Source organism: Larimichthys crocea, chromosome VI, assembly GCF_000972845.2.
Source record: "Larimichthys crocea isolate SSNF chromosome VI, L_crocea_2.0, whole genome shotgun sequence".
NCBI classification, from domain to species: Eukaryota; Metazoa; Chordata; class Actinopteri; family Sciaenidae; genus Larimichthys; species Larimichthys crocea.
In genome coordinates, this window is record NC_040016.1 from 17114964 (window position 1) to 17134397 (window position 19434).

Genomic DNA, 19434 nt, shown 5'->3' on the forward strand with positions numbered 1-19434 from the left:
CATGAAATTAGATGGAAACCCTTGATAGTGACTGTTGGCAGTGGTGAAACGGCACTAAGGACATATAAGAAACAAAAAGTAAATCCTCCTGAGCTTTTTAAAGTCGCAGTTTAATTGATACCTGAGCACAAGTCAAGGCTAATCAATTTTTAAAAAATGGAACAATAACATATTACACTCATAACACTTCAAAATAACTGGCTTCAATGTCTCTCTACAAGTAACTCTCGAATTAAGCAACTTAACAGGGGAAATTGTGCTGTGATAGCGTTTTCCTTTTCTGTCTTCTTGGTTTGAAATGCACCTAGACATTGCCATGATGTGTTTTGTTTCATATAATGTGCATCGTCTCCATTTGCAGTCTATCCTGTCATGGCCCTGGATTTCGATGCCCTATCAGAGTCTTGTGCTGCTTGTGTTTTTGTTTTCAGCTAATGTGGAGCCGTTCCCCTCCAGCGTCTTTGTGCTGTTTGTCCTCCAGTGGAATAAGGCTCATTATATCAATGTGTAGTCACAGTATCTACCGATACACCCAGGGATCAGGCCATCTCTCCATTAAGGGAAATCTCTTTGAAAGGTCTTGTCCCCTGTCACACAAACACATACACTTAGAGCACTGGTATTATTTTTTTTTCCATGTCATGCTTCACTTGCATGTCTGCTAAACTGCTGAATTCCCATGTGCCCAAAACGCAACCTTAGAGTACATCTATGCCTTGCCGGTGAGCAGAGAAACAAAGAGACATCCGATAATTATATCAGTTTCTTTTTAAAAAGTCAGAGATGTGGTTACCTGGACTGTAAATAACTGGTTGTGGCATACTGTGACTGCTTTAGCAATTTATTCAGTGAGAGAACTCGACTGTAATCCACCCTAATCAAACTACACCACAATGTGTTATGATTTATTGATGCAGAATACATTGTATTATATATGTTATGATGCATCTTCATGTCTTTTATTGTAGTGACTTCTTGTTCAGGGTAAAAAAAAAGCTCCTATTTTTCCCAGTTTGTTTGAATAAAATTTTATCTAAAAGCAGTAAACAGAACCAGAAAGACTCCACTCACATGGCCCGTGACTAAGTGGTTGTTAGTTTAAATCTCTTGGATTCATAAATCGGCCTTCTCTCAATGGCCATTAAAGTCTATTTCAACAGGATACTTATACAGTACAGCATAATGCCAGAGTACTGTATGTATATGTCTTTCTTTGTTTCCTCTGAATGCCACTAATGTCTATTGAATATCTATCCTGCTGCTATATTTTCCACAGTCTGATGCTGTCTTCACTCCTGGGAGTCAAAAGCTGCCATTATTTTCCAATATACCGTATTTTCCGGACTATAAGCCACTACTTTTTTCCCACGCTTTCAACCATGCGGCTTATACAAAGATGCGGCTTTTCTATTGATTTTTCTTCAGCCGCCAGGGGGCGCTCTAATAGGTACTGCAAAAACGAGACAGACAGGGGGAGTCAGTGCAAAGAAGAACACGCTAGTTTTTATTCAGCACATGCAACACAACACGCACGACGAATTATTAACAGCAAATTATTTTCACACCCTCACCCCCTCATCGTGGAAAGCACGCGAAGAAGTTCGTATGATGCAGCTTTTAAGTTGAAGGCCATCGATCTGGCTATCCAGGAAGGAAATAGAGCTGCTGCACGTAAGCTTGGCGTTAATGAATCCATGGTGAGCACTTTTACTGCTGTTACAGGCACTGTTCGGAAACAATCAGTTCAGGTATATAAATAAACATTTATGGTACAAAATCTTTCTGTGTTTCCGGTAAATATCTCATTTCTTAACCTGGAAATCCGGTGCGGCTTATATATGTAATTTATCGTTTTTATTTTTTTTAACATAGTGGGTGCGGCTTATATTCAGGTGCGGTCTATAGTCTGGAAAATATGGTACATTAAAACATAAAAACTTTTTAGACTTTTCGTGGGCAATGACTGGAATCGAGAAAATTAAATGAATAAAGTAACTTTTCTTTAATCCTCAGCTGCAGTGGAGCCACTTGTTTTCACAGATTTTGGTTCTGGGCAAGATGCTTGTAGAAAAACCACAATGAGAAATGCATGCAGTGTACCTATGTGGCTTCTGTGTGATGATGCACTGGTCAGTTGTCCCCAGAGAGACACCATACAGACGGTCAGCAGTAGCGCCCTTCTGCACATGCTCTGTAGGTCCCTCTCCTGCATTCTGGAAAGAAAAAGAAAAAGATGAGAAAACATCATCAGTGGTCAGCCATATTTGCATCGCATGAATACACAGATGTGCAGGCTCGCTCGCTTGTGCTCATGCCAACAAGCTCCCAAAGCGTTGGCTTGGCAGTCAGAGGTGGTCAATTAGACTAACTCCTGGAATCACAAAGCTTGGATCTACAAAGCTTTAACTGGACACCTTTTCTGTGTTAAAGATAAGCCTACTGAGGGCCACACACAACACATGAGGCTACAAGCTGCCAGGAGTAACATATCAGTGACAGCCTTCTAGTAAAGGAACAGTATATAAGTTATTATCAAATTAAAGTTTCAACAGAATGCAAAGATGTCTAGTAGTGTTAGTCTAGTGGTAGTGTTTTGCAGAAATATCTACTGGAATTAGCATGCTAAATTATAGGCTTCGGCCCGTACTTTCTTGTAATACTGCTTGTGCCTCAAGAGGCAATAGTAAGTCACTGTAGTGTCTAGCCCATGGAAGATCTATGAAGAAACAGCATGGGAAAAGGAGGAGCTTATTGAGGAATAAACATGTCAGGTTCTTTTTAAACCTCTGATTAAAGGCCTGGTCACACACAGTCACAGCAATCAGTGGACTTGATCACGGCGGTCAAGTCAATCTGCGCTAATTGTTTTGCATGAAGTTCAAATTTTGCAAATTCGCATGGCTGAACAAAAGCAGGTGCTGAGCTTTCAGAGTCCAAAATGTAGGAAGCTATCGTGACTTATTAGCTGCCTACATAATGCAACGAAGGTGAAAATTCATACTGTGAGACTGTGAGACTTTGAATATAAGCAGCGAAACCAGAAACTTGCCAGGATAGATAAAATATTTTTGACTTCAGAGAGTCCCACAGAGTTTATTTACAGTAAAATGTATCTCCAGCTGTGACGGAGCTCAGTACTCTTGAGGACGGTTGGTAATGTTACAAATGATTTGACTGAAGGCTCTAAACTGGAAATCAGTGTGACAATTTACCTGAAGTGTAGAAAAGTACAAGAGGTCAATTAGATCCATTAGATCCCGACTGATCCTGTCGCTGTCAGGGATAATTAATAGTTCTGAATAATTAATGAAATCTCCACCACTGTGCCCAGTGTAAATGCACACAGTACGTCTCTCATTTCTGAGATGCACATAATGATCTGGCTGCTGGGTGATGACTAAAAATATTTATTAATAAACCCAAGAAGACAGAAGCCTACAAACAGCTATAAGCAATAAAGCCTGGCTTCAAATCCCAGAGTAATACTGTAAAAAAAAAAGCCTCTGTAATCTGGTGAGAGATGCTTTGTGGCTTCCTCACGTGTGATTTGTTGAAAGCGAGCATCTTAAACCAAAACAGTTGGCAACTCTATATAACCACACTGCAATTTATAATACCAATTTAAATCTGGAGACAGCGAGAACAAATGAGGTCTGGTTACACTCTTAGTCTCCATCTTTCTCTCTCGCTGTCATCCTGCTACCTGGGAGGTGAGTGATGCTGTTTGTGTGGTCTTTCTTAATGTGCTCAGCTCAGTAATCTTCATGTACTTTCAGAGGGCTGTAGTCCAGTAATACTCTCCATCACCATCCGAGAGGCCTGTGGAGAGCGGAACAAGCAATGCAATCAGTGGCTCTTCTTACTGCCAGCCAGAACCAGCCCCCTCTCTCGTGAGAAAGCAGCCACAAATCACAACTCTGCTTTGAACTCTGTTCCAGTGCAGCCACTCAAATTAGTGAAATGCTTAGTTTCATGCAAAGATTTCAACTCTTGCTTATCTGGCAGAGGCTTGCATATGTGGGAGATGCTTTTGCTGTGACTGACTTTGTACTGGCAGCCAGAGCTGTGTGAGATCTTAACAGGATGCTCTAATTCTGTACAGTATCAGCAGACAGCTGATGCAACCGGGATGTTACACACACAGACTGTAGACAAACATAGACAGTGTCTGAGCATCACCATTAGACTTCTAAAGGGGCTGTTTGGAGCCTGTGTTTGAGGTTTACACTCATTTCCATCTGGTCAGGTGTTGAAGCCAAATGATTCAGCTTTGGTTCAGCTGACTGTGATAGGCTGAGACACTTGTCAATCAAGACAAACCAATGTATGTCTAAGGCACAATATCGTCTGAAAAATCAAGTCTCAAGACAACTGCATAAGGAACATTTTTTAATTCTGAGACTAATGTAAACCCTAATGTCGAATGTGGTTTCCTGTTCAATTCAATACAAAAAATTATGTTAAACGTACCTTTCTATGGTTATGACTGCTGGTATTGCTACAGAGCATTGTTTTTCAGAGTGAATGCCCTTTTTAGTTGATATCTCAAGCATGGCCATACAAACAATGAACAATCAGGCGATGTCATATAAGGGAGGTAGCTTTCCAAGAAATGTTGTGAATGTGCCAAGAAAAGCAAGGAAGAAGAACTGCTAGCTAGTAAACAGGGTTGTAAACAATGTGGGCTTCAGATTCCAGAGTTGTTCTGAGACCATGCAAATGTTTTATGAGAATGAAAATGCAATAAAGACCTTGAGGTTGTATGTGTATTTGTTAAGAAACAGTGAAAGGAGGATCTATATTAACAAAAACACCATAAGGTACCTGCTTTATAGGCTATTTGAACAACACACTGGCTTCAACACTGAATCTGCAGAACATTACGTTACAAAACATATACACACTGCAGCATCCAGGGTAACTCAAGTGGTCCACTTGATCAGTATGTATGTCCATTGGGGACTAAACAGTTAAATGATCTCCCAGAGTTAGAAAACCCATTTTCACATGTTCTCCCAACACCTACCGCATCCAATATCAGACCAGATGATGTCCAGATGTTTTAATACACAAATACATATATGGTACTCCAAATTAAACCAGCTTCACAATTCCCCGTCACTTTCAGTTTATTACTTTTAATTTCTCCACCTTCTGTTTATCATAAAGAAATACATATCAGACCCACATTCAATATTTCATCTTCTGTTCACAATCCTATTTATTTATTTATTTGCAGTTATTGATAACAAGAAAGGGAGAAAACTAATAAATCTGCTCTGACATAAATAATTGGAATATGAGTGCATGCTGCCGTGCTTGTTGAAAATGAACTGTAGTTTAGTCTGTGACTGTTTGTGGATTTTCTGGGTGGGTGGGGGTGTTTGCAGCAGAATGCCAAGTTTTGTTCCAAACAAGATTTAAATCTACTCTAGCATCTAATATTATACTTCCCAGCTTGCGTCTAGTAGTGTTCAGGTGGGCTGTTGGAGTTAGCTAACAGGAAAATTATTTCACCTGATGGATGTGGCACTGAGACCAGGTGGCTCATCATAAAATGGTCTGATCAGGGTAAGCCTATTTCATGAGAGGTTAAGGCTGATTTTTACATGCAGGAGGCACACATTCACACATTAGTGTGATGATCAGTTTGGATATGATATTATTTTCACTGGTTTGCTCGCAACAGGACCACACATCTTTTCCAACCTGTGCACATGTTGTATCCTCTCATAAATTAACTTTGTTGTTATTTTACAACACAATTAAACCCTGTCCAACTGGTCTGACTGAGCATTTGACGACTGGCTGACTATTTCTGTGTAGTTCGATGATGTCTCCTTGTGTAAAAGCCAGATCTAGTGACTCAGCGTGGTTTGATGACGGGTAAAGAAACCACAGTCTTTCTTGAGTTGATATTTAACCCTGTGTAAAGGATATATAGGGAAGGAAAGGTGCGTTGGGACTGAAATATCTCAACATCAACATGATGAAACTTTCAACATTCATTCACTTGCCCAAATGCTATTGATCATGGTGATCACCTGACTTTTTATCTATGTTTTTTAGTGGAATGTCTTAACGTTGACTGGATGGATTGCATTGATGTTGGCTATGCACATTAATGTCACCCTCAGTATGAATAATTATAACCTCGGTAATCCTTAGCTTTTAGCTCCATCATCAAGTTTATCCAACACATTGCTAACATACTCGAAAACATCTGCCTAACATCAATATTAGCACTTAGCTCAAAGAACCACTGTGCCAAAGCAAGCGGTGGAAATGCCAAAAAAGTGTAGTTCGTCCAACGGTCACTTGGTGCTAGCTAGAGAACAAGTCAATCTCCATAAGACCCCATATTAAAATGTGAAATTTCATAGCAGAAATAAACGTGGTCGGGAAAAAAAACAGTTCGGGTGGCTTGTTTGAGCAAACAAGTGTCAGTCAGTCTGCCTCACAATCCATGTCCCAAGGTTTGGATTAGCCAGGAGGCAGAGGCAAGACTGCCAAGCTTCACAATGGCTCTTCAGAAACCTTTGGGTGATGTCATGAAGATACAGCCACGCAGAGCCTCTAGCATGTCTGTAGACGCTTGTTTAACTTCATCCAACATCAGCAAATACTAAAAAGACATCTTGCATTCTATTAGCAAATTCTGAGTTGCATAGCAACCTCGGCAACATAACACTCCTTGCATGCTTTAATCTTCTGTTGTCTCTGTTATTTGTGAGGCTCACAGCTTCTCATTGTAAAAAAACAAACAAAAAAAAAACACCTCTTCTGTGATTACAACCTAACAGATAGACATAATCGAAACATAAATGTGCACACACATACACACAACAAACTTCCCACAGAGCACCTATTGCCTTGTAGCAGCAGTGAGTAAATGGGACTACTAAGACAGAAGAGTGTGTTTACAGCAGATACATGACACAGAGTGGACGAGCTCGAGGTGGCTGCTGTGGTTGGAGGGCAAAACAAAACCGATGTTGCTGTTTATGCTAGGCGTTTTTGTTTACCTCTTCTCTAAATATGACACAAAGTTGTGTACCAGCAGTCATGCCTCGGGCCAAGCCCTCCTCAGTTACATAAACAGCTATTACACTGACAGAAAATATTCCACTGAAAGGAAAATGTAGCATATGAATATTAAGTTAAGGTCCTCCTGTAATGCTCGGACTTCAGATTTTTTTTACATTATGACACTTAACAGTTTTCACCTTTTGTTTACCCATAACTGACTTTCATTGCACATTGACTGACAGTACTATATATTTTGTATCAGCTTGTTCCTGCTTTTGTTTTAAATTCAAGATCCCATGTTTTTATGGCTGTATCATTCCATCAAATGCAGATAATATTGATATCTTGTGCATCATTTTACACATATTTTCCAAAATCCTGCCCGACATATTTGGTATCTTTTAAAAAATGTGGGATGTCCACTAGAATTTAAAATCATTTCTGTGGGTTTGACCCACAAGCAAATGCCACTGCTCGTTAAGAGTCAATGAAGCAGTCTAGCGATCTAAAACGACCAATCAAATCAAATATCTTTAATTGAGAGACTTTTTCTAAATTTACCATGCAATATTTAAATCAAACCAAATACTGAAGCACTATAGCAACTTATAATAGTTATGTTTTTGCTGGCAACTCTGCGCACTTAATACAGCAATGTCAGTAATATTCCAAAGGTCAAGTATTCATTAACCTTGCGGTTAATCTCTATAACAGATATCTGCATATGAATGCAGAATCTGTGGGAAAGGGACACCGGAAGCGTTCTGGTTTCCATTTGTAGTCTGAGTAGTATTGACCAATCATGTATGACCGGGCTTTGGTTGCATATGGGTAAACAGTCCGTGTGAAAGGCAAAAGAGACGGAGCACATTGGCCGAAATGCAATCTTGGAACCCATCGGCTATCATCTGACAACACTGTTGCCTTTATTAGCTTTTTTAAAAAATGTATCTGTATTAACAAATTTATCTGCATTAACATTAAACTAATAAAATATATATAAATCAATTCCATCTTATAATCGGAAAAAGATTATCAAGAAGGCTGGCTCTGTTCTTGAGACTTGAGGCTCTTGAGACAGTGGTGGAGAGGAGGATGCTGAATGGACATGGACAATGAGCAGCACCCTCTCCACCACACAGCGGACAGACAGCGGAGCACCTTCTCCCACAGGCTGCTACAGCTCCGCTGTCAAAGGGACAGATACAGGAAATCTTTCCTGCCAAATGTCATTACACTGTATAATAACAGCTAAAAACTATCTATCTATCTATCTATCTATCTATCTATCTATCTATCTATCTATCTATCTATCTATCTATCTATCTATCTATCTATCTATCTTTGTCAGTCAAAGACCAACTACTAGTAAAATATAATATATATATATTATAATATATATATTAATATTATATAATATATATTATTATAATATATATATTATAAATATATATATAATATAAATATATATATATATTTATAATATATACGGTATTAATATATACTAGTAATATACTGTAGTTTCAAAACATTTTATATTGAGTGGTTCAGTGCAACAATGTGTCAAAACAAACTATATGCTCGTTTAAATAAATGACAAGTTAAATCTCTTGGGTGTCCAGACTGTTTAAATAAATGACAAGTTAAATCTCTTGGGTGTCCAGACTGTATTTAATACAGCAAATCATCCCACAGTCATTTAAAGTGCATATAATCCTGTATGCAGACATAGAACACACTAATTGACATAGCTTTTGAGCATTAGGAGAATTAAGTGAAACTACCGTGCTTTTTAATGTCTGAATTAAATGGTAATTAAATTAAATTGACAATGTCAATCTAATATTACAAAGATCAGAGAGAGTCTGTGATGAGCTGCTATTTCTCTGGCTACTGAGGATTTGAGATACCTCATTTAAAATGGATGCTTACAGGAGTCTTTGTGATGATAATAAATAGTTATTCTGCTATCCTCTCCTGCATGTGAGAAGATGTCTGACATGTATTTCCATTCCTTGTTTTAAAGCAGTTTGATAGTAATGATAAGGCAATCCAAAATTCTGTTGGAGTGACTGTTTTACAAAAGGATTGTAATGACAGGATGAGCGGGAAAGCATGCTACTTAAATCCCTAGATGAATGGATTGAGGGAATGGCCATTTCCATAAAGTGATAGAATTTGCCCCAAGCGTGTTTTTGTAGCCACAAATCCCTTGCAATCCTACAGATAACTTGAAAGAAGAAAAAGATTTGCACATTACACAACTGACTGCCATGGGAAATTCACACACAACAAGTGACAGATGAGCATCAAGCAGCCTGTCAGTGACAGCTTTAACTTTGCAGGACTGATTACCTGACAAAATTATAACTTCTAGGGAATAGCACATGGCATGTAATCAAATGCTCAATTAACACGGCAGCATATGGCTCAGTTGGCAGTCAAGTACAAGATGTTGTAAGTATGTGAATACGACAGCATCATACAAGGAAAATTGAAAACCAAGGCATACTCCTCCTCATTTATGTTTCCTTTTTCTTTTTGCAGCAAAAAAATATATATATTTCTAACTATATTGTAATTAAAAATGTGTTAAACATGCAGGTTCAGGCTTATTGCAAAAAGCTAAGACAATGATTTTATATATTCATTCTCCCCTGCCAATCAACTTATTAACGACAAATTGTCAACTGAGCCTCATTATTTATAGCCACAAAGGCAGATTTTCATGCTGCAGCCCATTAACTACAAATCAAATATAATTCACATTACTGCTAACCATTTTCTAAATCATGTCACGTTTTTAGACCCATAAATCCTTTTTTTTAGCCGATTCTTACAGTTTCAGTTTGACTAAACCTCTTTAAATAGATTCCACATTTTGGCCAGCTGCAGAAATGTTGCTATAAACTCATCTGACCTGCCTTAATTTATTCGACTGTGCTCACAACAAGCTTTGCAAGCTGCTGCAATTGCGTAGCTGACTTTTTGCCCCATATTTTGCCTCCCTGGCAACACGCATGTTGCCCTATCTTGGTGGAAGTTGGTGGGGCTTTATGGAAAGACAAAACTGCAGGCAAGACATATTTTGAGCTAAAATATACTGTAATAGATTTAATTTTAATCTACATTTTATGCTTACGTACAGAGTTACTATTCTCTCAGAAATACAATAGAATTAAACATAAATATTGGATCATGTAGGTCAGTGCTCTTTGTAGTAAAAGATGAAAACACGCTGTCATTTATCATTAAGTATCAGATCTTTGTTGAGGAAGAGTGATTTTATGAGTTAGTCCATTCATAATGCAACAGTTTAGCATTTCTATTATTGTATGACATTTTATGTATATACAATTATTTCATATATGATTTGTTGTGAATATAAATGCATATAAACAGAGAAAATGGGATTCCCCTCTCCTTTTTTCTTGAGTTGAAACTTTTCCTTACTATGTATTTCACTTCTGAAAACCCACATCCCTGACTGTATACATATAAAAAAGGAAAAGATGGAGAAGGTGTATCATTTTGGAAGGAGTCCATTCAGTCAATATTATGTGGCAAAAAAAATGTGGTGCACTCAGTTGTGTTTTTCAATTAATCAGTTAAAGCTCACCCCACTGTGTTCCCAGGGACAACAGCAACAGTGCTGGGAGACCTATTATACCTCACTATTTAACAATAGCTCCTAAATATCTCATGAACAACTCGTGACTATTTTTCTGACTGAGAATTTGTGTGTGTTATAAGGATACCTGCTGTGTAAAAACCTGAGCTTCATAGTTAATTCTGGTTCAACAACATGCTGACGTAGTTATGAAAAACAGTCATAAATTTAGGGTGCAGGGGTGGAGGACAACGGCTGTGTTCCAACGTTTACTCCCCCCAGATTTAGTGTGGTGTTATTTTTGAATCGGCTGACCAGAGGAAGCCAAGTACTTAGTTCCAGAAGCCAATATTAGGCTTAGACCTGTTGGAAAATATCCTCTTGGGTGCAGAAGCAGAGGTCATCTCAGTGTAGCCAGAGTCCTCTGACACACTTGGCTAGTCCCTCTATCTCGTTCTCTTCCTCTCTATCTCTCTATCGCCCGGGCTATAGTGGTTCATCGAGGTCCACTTGCTTCTGACTCATCCTCTGTCCTCACAGCATGTTCTGTGCCACCGGACACACGGTACAACACGGCGGGGATCAGATAGCTGTCCTCCTGCATCAGCACACTGCACAGGCAGCGGGGAACAGAGGAAGGGTCAGCCACTGTAGGTTCAAATGAGTGCTGCTGGCATTAGAAGCATACACATCTTATGCAAATGTAAAGCTAAAGTGCATTCAACACACTGTACTTCTCCATCCAAGTATCACAATGAGGAAGAAATGAATTCTTGACATACTGTACAGTTATATTCATATTTATAAGTCACCACTGAGTATGTTTTAATATGCTACAGACAGATGAATGTGTCCTCTTTAAACTCCTTATACAGATGGAAAGGTGATGACAAAGGTTTTCTGGAAAATGTTGATGGAAACTTATAAAATGATATTTCAACTCCCCTATTTAGCATTTATACAGTTTCTGAACAGATATTTTATTTTGTGTTTAAAGTATTAGCCAACAACTATATCATATTTTATATGGATGTGGAAAATGATGGATTATGCTTTTAGATATATTTCATTCATTCACAATTAATTCTTCTTCACTTGACAATGAGCAAACTTGATCCGAAGGCTGTGAGATACAGCTGAAAGCTCCAGAAAGAATCTACTCAGTGTACCTCTTCATGTCACTCAAAGATTTTTTTACCAAAATACTATTTCTGCATGAACACATTTTTAAAAAACATGATTTTCACATGTTTCATATAGTAGCACACTGGATCGTTATCACTACATATGATTGCAGCATTTTTTTCTGTTTCAAACCCTTAATTTCTAGTGTGTTATAAACATTTATTAACATTTACACACCACTTATAAATGCTAAATAGCATTTAGGATTAAACTAAAATCGAATTTGTCAATAATATAAACATATTACAGCTTGTTCTATGAGTCCAGAAGTAGTCTATTATTCATTGTCAGCAGAACAGCTCCAGTTATTAACCTGGGACGTATACACAGGTTACAGTTTTTGATTTCTGGAGGTCTGAGTCTCTAATTTGAAGCTTTGTATGAGCGAGGATCTTTTTCACAAATACTGGCAGTCGCTGCCAAAGAATAATAACATGCAAAACCTAAAACCCAGTCAGAATTCAGAAACTAAATTACGGTCTTGGTTGCATTTACATTTCACTCACACAGAATTTACAATCTTGTGGATACTTTTGAGTAATTTGCATTTTAAACACTGAGACAGGTTTGCTGAGTTATTTTTCTAAATTATTTTCCCTTCAGCAATACTGTTGTCATGTCTAATATTGATTCGCTCACAAAACGCTGTCCTGTACTGTGTGTGCTTGCGTGTACCGCAGACTTAAATGAATATTCAAAACCGTGAAAAGTATTTTGACATAAACTGAATGCGTGTGCCAGGCATAAGCTGTAATAAGATCAAAGTAATACTAAGTGGATCTTCAAGCTTTATTTCCACATTTCATCCAACAATGTGCCTGCTGAAGCAGAAAATTATTCTTCTGCTTTAAAGCAATATAAGTCACTCTAGAATAAATAGTGTTCACTCGGGTCTGCATACTTGTACAATTAAGCTCAGACGACTGAGTGAGCAGATAAGAACTATCAAGAAATGAAGCCCAAGTAAAATGACTAACGACGACACTGAACCAGCAGACCAGCAAGTTCTGTGTGTGGTGTTAACGTTGCTGATGATTTTCAGGGGCAAGTGAAGTGGGAGACAATACTGTCCTATAATTTCCTCCTTACACATAAAACTAGTATTACACACAAACATCACAACCATTTTTAACCTCTCTGTCAAGATTGCTATGCCTGTATAACCCCTAATAATAACTAAACCGATAATACTAAGGAGAAGAAGAAATTTCAGAAGAAATGCACATAAAATATACATAGAATAAACATAAAACAGGAATGAAAGCCATAATTAATGGAAAAAAAACTTACTTCATGATGATAATAAAAGGATAATAGTCAAATACAATATATACAATGTATATATAACATATGAAATGCAAAACATAGAAAACATATGTGCACCTTAGTGAAGTGATAAACACCATGTGTGTTTAAAGCTCAACCTGTATACTTTTTTTTTCATAACCACTGTGTGCAGGATTAATAAAATCTATATTATCTATATTACCTTCTTACCTCTTTAAACCTCACAGATTAAAGACAGACTAAAAAATTAAGTAGAATACATATAGGAACATATGTTTTTAGTTTTATTTTAAAAATATTTAGTGAGCTGGCTTTCCTGATATCTACAGAGATTTTCACAAAGGCTGCATCCCTGATTTTGTTTTAGCAGATGGTCGTAGTGTTGAAGACAAATAGTTAGACAAATAGACAAAAAAGCAAGCAGTGTAGCTCTGTCTTTTACCATAACATCAATTCTAAAGATTACAGGAAGCCGGAGCAGAGCTAATCCTGGACTAATGTGCTCTCTGCTCTTGGTTCTGGTTAATAGTGGTGATGCAGAGGCTTGGATGAGCTGAAGTCTCAGTGGGTTTTTGGGGAAGGGACAGTAAAAACTGCATTACAGTAATTGAGTTTGCCTGAAATAAAGGCATGAATCAGTTCTTCAACATCTTTTTGATTTACAAATGGTTACACTTGAACTATGTCTCTAGGCTGAAAAATGATGTTTTCAGCATCTTGTTAATGTGTCGAAGCTTAGATCTGAATCTAAGATACCACCAACCTCAGATTTCATACAAGTAGTTAATTATCCCAGATTATGAAAGAGAACTTAAATCCATTTGTTCAAATGCACAGCCTTGAGTATTTCTTTTGAAAATGCAATATTATTATTTATAGTTAGAAAACTGCAAACAGGGGACCGTTTTGTTTAAATATTAATTTCTTCAAAAGATCTTTGAAAGCCTAAATTGGTTTACTGGTAAGAATGTTGGAAACTATTACTGAGGAAACGCCTCTGCATTGTGTAGGTGTAGATTCATGATTGCATGGATAAGCCATTTTTAACTTTGAGGAAAGTTGCAACTGAAACTGATACTTTCATGTGCTATAGACAAACATGGAATCAGGTGTTTCGTCCTGTGAATGAGACTCAACAATCAATTTTCACCAACACAAAGGGTTGATATTTGACAACCGGGGAGCACTAACACCTCCTGCTGTGTTGTGTGACCTATTCCGAGTCACTTTGTCTGTTTCCAATGTACCATTACACAAAGCAAACAGTCAGCTCTTTTTCCAATGTGACTGACCACCAACTTAAACATCACCTGGTCATTCATTCATCTTCTTTTAATGTCAGTTTCACCTTTATTGGACAGTGGACAATGAAGCATGTGACAGGACATGAGAGTCCTGCAACTGGATTCAAGGAATACACTAGGTTCCCCAAATATTTGACCATCAGACCCCATTTTAATGTCATTTTCTGTTGTCTCTAGCTTATGCAAACCTAAAAGAAAACTAATGAACTCCTAAATACCTGAATATAGTCTAAATGTTATCAGCTTAGAAATGGCTGACATGGAGCATTGGGAATAGAAATAAGCATTGGATGTGACGATTGCTCACTTTATAACATAAAAATGTGTTATAGAGCTGCACATTTTGCACAATTTGACAACTCACCCATGCATAGCTAACTAAGAGGACTGATTTGACAGATTTTTATTCCATAAGAGTGAATCTGCAACAATCAACCATCAACCACATCTGTGGGTGCAACGTTACCCTCTACACCCACTAACAATGGATGGCTCCATGTTCACTTTTATTCATTCATGCACTTCACCATTTACTGTAGTCTGATAAAGGTCAATTCCAACTCTAGAGATGAGCTGTAAAAATGAATAAATATTCTAATAATAATAATTCTAATAAAGTGAGACAGAGGTAGAATGAATGGGAGTGGAGCTCTTCTGCATTAATGGAGACCAGGGGCGATGGATCCTGAATCAGTTACAATTCAATCAGTTTTGGGTCATCGATAAGTTAGTGATTGCTCTCTGTTGGGAGAAGAGATTTTGTGTTGTTGTTCTCAGAGGCAAGAGTCACTTGTATTGTTGTGTTCATGGCCAGATTGTGGCACAGCAGAGATTTTTAGGAAAACAAACCACCCTTATCAGTCTTAGTACCACTTAAATAATGAGTCCCTGTGCTACTGCTGTTGGACTCTCTGTTCTGCATCATAATAAGTGTGAGGTCAAAAAAGAAAACTTGGAACTACTCCTACTGCACCTCATTAGCCCCCCTTTAGGACAGCAGAGTATGTGCCAGAGACTCTAAAGAGCAACACTTTGGGACTAGGTCCAGTATTTACAGGCCTCCAAGACAATATTGTACTCCACCATCTGAAAGTCCACCAATACCTTTGAAAGACTGCAAGTTCGTGCCGAATGCATTATTTACACTGGAGCAAGGCAGGGTTCCCGTTCCATTTGCTTCAGCAGAAGTAGCTTTGCATGCATTCATAAATAATAAACGTGTAGCACAACGCGTGGGAACGGGGAAAGAGTGAGCATAAAGAGAAGCCCAGTCACACAGCATGAAAGAGAACAAGGCTGTTTAATCTGGGCACGGTAAAACACTGGCCATGCAAGTGAGTCACCCATGAAGAACTAAACACTAGATGACAAAATGCAGACAGAAAAAACAACAAGGGTGCAAGCCGGCCACCAAAGAAAAACAAAATTTGCATCTCTGGAGGCTTTTGGGCATGTTGCCACTGTGCTAAACTGATCTAATCACCGTCTGGCAGGAAGAAGAAAGCAGATAAGAGGTGGCTCCAGCTGAGATGGATATTTCATGTAGCATAATGTACAGTGAGAGGCTTCCACTGACACTTATGACAACTAAGCCGAAACGCACTAAAACATAGGCTATGTTTTCATGCAACTGCCACTTATCTAATTCTCCTTCTAAGCTGCAGATGAGAGTTCCACACAGGCTGTCGTGACTGGTGCCATAAAGACAAAGAGACCTTTCGAATAGGATTAGACGTCAACCCTGACCCCTCGCCAATCTAGAGAGGATTTGCAGAACGTTTGGATTCATTTTTCATAAGAGAGTAGTTAATAAAAGTTGTTACAGCCGATAGCCCTGGGAGAGCAGCAGCCGTAATTGGATGTCTAGCTGAGTCCTCTGACATGTTTGGACAAGCTAATTCTCAGAGCAATTTAGAACTTTAGTTTTACTCCATACAAAGCTCCAACGTCATGTTGTCCTGACACACAAACATAAGCTATGTGCTGCTTTGCAAATTTCTGTCTTTTTGGATCTGAGGAGGGTTTTCATATTTTGGTAATAATAATTATGTGGATGTACAGATCAGTAGGCAGAGAAAACAGGAGAAACTTTTGATATATGATCCTCTTATATACGGGTATGTCTGCATTTTTTCCATCCTTTTGCTTTTTCTTGTTGGTTTACTAAAATATGTATCTGCACCTTCCACCAGTTGAGAGTGAAAGCATATTTTTTGCTCACCTACTGCAGGTAAGATAACCTCAAAACCTTCAATATAACATCATAAAATGAAGCAGTCAGTTTGAGGAAGTGGTTAGATTTCCAAACCAATGCAGGGCGACTCACTTCTAACCCACAAAAAGTGTTTCTATTATTATTTCATAGTATTGTTGACATTTAATTCTGATACTGAGAAAACTCTTCATACACAATATACAATATATGATTATACAAAAGTTAGTTCCAACCAAGTAATCTGAGTGGAGTGCTCATACAAAGCACAACTTCACTTGGACTTTTAACTGCGTGTCACAGGTGGAGTGGTCGTTATCTATTTTGCATTGTAATAAACTTTGCACCGCAAAGATGAACATTTTTCCACAAATAACATTTTACTTAAATTATGAATGGTCATCAAAGGAGGGAAGAAAGGAAGCCCGGATACTTCAGTGCAAACATCCAGGTGTGCTATATGACATCAACCGACATAGACAAATTAGAGAAGAGCAAAAACAAAGCTAACTAAGGCAAACAACATGAGCTTTGAACTAGTTTAAGCTGGCTATGTCTCACAAATATAAATAACATCTGGGCTGCAGTAACATGTAGACTTATAGATCAAAGCTAGAAAGCTACTGTTCAGGAAAATGATGATGTGTTGCTTGGCAACACTGCAGCCCCAATTCCCAGTGTGCTTAATTAAATAAACAAGCAAATCATAATCTGTTGTCACTTATTACTGTAAACCAATAAATGACGCTTGTAGAACTGTTGTATAAAAGCTATGTGTGATGTTATACTGAATATTAGTACACTATAGCAGCTGTTAAATTACTCATTCTTTCTACCATACAAGAATTCTAACTTGTATAATAGTAATGTTTGTTTCATTTTAGGTGACATGCATGATGTTTAATTTAGTGTGTCTATATCTGTTTTACTATGTTTTAAGATGCATGGATGCAGCGTTGTGTGTTTGCTTGCCTTTATTTTGTTTTCTCTTGCCACTATTTTTCATGAAAGTATTATCTTGTAGGACCATGTGTGCTGGACACCTTTTAATATTCATGCATTCACTACAGCCACATGATGTGTATCTACTGTGTTTCTCCTGAATTCATTCAGTCACGGGCACCAGACCTAGTTTTAAGCGCCACAGCATTCCCCAGCCTCGTGTTTCGTTACATGACTTTAATGAGCTGCATGCTTTGAAATGTGAGGAGTTTAGCGGTGCATCCTTATCATTCTTGTGTGGTAAGTGTAAAAAAGATAGTCCCTTCCAAAACATAAAAAAACAACCAAACAAATTGATGCTTCTTTTACCCTTCTGTTTTCCATCATTAAGCTGTGATATATATCTGTTGTGGCTGACTACTAAAAAATAATCTGCTTAGAGCAAACATCAACAGCTGTCTTCCTCACTGTATATGGAATGATGTGGTCTCTTGTAACTGCTGGATGTTGCTATACTATACTGCTCAACTCCTGACCACCAAAGAGAGTTTGTCTTGTGACAGCAACAGAGAGCCACAGAGGGCATAGTTAGAAGAAGAATATAATTTACAGAATCATTTAAACATCAACTCATCCCACCAAAATACATCTGAAATATGGTTAGCTCAGTGGAAAATCAGAAATCTGGTAATCCTTCAGCTGACTAAATTGGTAAAATTGGTACAACCAAAACAAACCATGCATCTATGTAAAAAGAGTTTTGCCACAGCTCAAATATTTAAATTTTGGCTAAAAATAAAATCATCGATCAAGTGTTTTGTTTACAAGACAATAAGTCATATTAGCAGACTCTGTGTGAGTTTTCTCTCCACGGGAGAAAGATCTGCAGTGTGGACTGCAGTGTCTTGGCAAGGCCCCATGTATTCTGGAAGAAGGAATAGGGAGGCAGAAGAGATGAGCCAAAAGAATCCCTTTTGAAAGCGGAGCCAGTTAAATTTTTTGACAGTCCTGTTTAATTCCCTTTTAGAGTCCCTTCAAAAGATTTAGTTCTGTGCTGCTCCTTTGTGGCTTTCCGGCATGGAGTCTTGTGTTTGTGTTTTCCGGGCACACTTCAGCCTATTTATGCAAGCTAATTTAAAGTATAAATGAGGCCGCATTTTTTGGTGAGTGTGCAGACAATTGCAAGAGGGAATAGACTTTACTGTTTATTTGTTTCACCTATAGTCACTTGAGCGAGGATGCCGTCTCTCCTGTGACTTCTTGAGAATGTGCTGCTGCATATAATTACAGATCTCAATGAAATTCATAAGTTGCGTTATATAAAGTGGAATTTGCTGCAACTATATTAAGGTAAACCATTATGTGCTTTTATATGAGAAAAAACTGCATTCCCCTTAACAAAGAAACACTTTCAGGTCACATAAAGCAAACAGCTAATATATATAATTTATAAAACAATATGTGTAATGGAAAATGTTGAGTTTGAGCAGCAAACTTTCCATCACAGCTAACATGCTGCTCACATGCCACCCTTTAGTGATAATGACTTCATCTCTGAGCATGTCAACCAGTGGTGCAGCTGAGCGGACGAAGAGCCTACGGCTCCATATGGCGCAGGATTTCCACTGTGAGGTGCACATTTATGTGAGTGGTGGTGGTGTGACATGGAGGGATATACCACTGTCTTAAATGTAAATTTTAATATTTGGCACCCTTTCATCTAGTTGAAAATGAATAAAGATGTTTTTTATTAACCAGCTGTGTCGGGTGTGTCTGTACAAGTCTTTGCATACAATGCATAGCTATATTATACCTATTCTCCCCCATTATTCTTTTCTTCTTTTGAACACAGTTTCCTTTCCAAC

General features: G+C 38.0%; 1 protein-coding gene across 4 annotated transcripts in view; it reads right to left on the reverse strand.

Moving 5' to 3' along the window:
* tafa3a (TAFA chemokine like family member 3a) overlaps window positions 1-19434 on the reverse strand; it is an 87853-nt gene that overhangs the window by 31495 nt on the left and 36924 nt on the right. For all 4 annotated transcript variants that reach the window (XM_027278865.1, XM_027278864.1, XM_019258157.2 and 1 more), the window contains one exon: window positions 2101-2213. In XM_027278865.1, the coding sequence (XP_027134666.1) occupies window positions 2101-2212 (112 nt within the window). In that variant the 5' untranslated portion in view covers window position 2213. The remainder of the gene's footprint in view (window positions 1-2100; window positions 2214-19434) is intronic.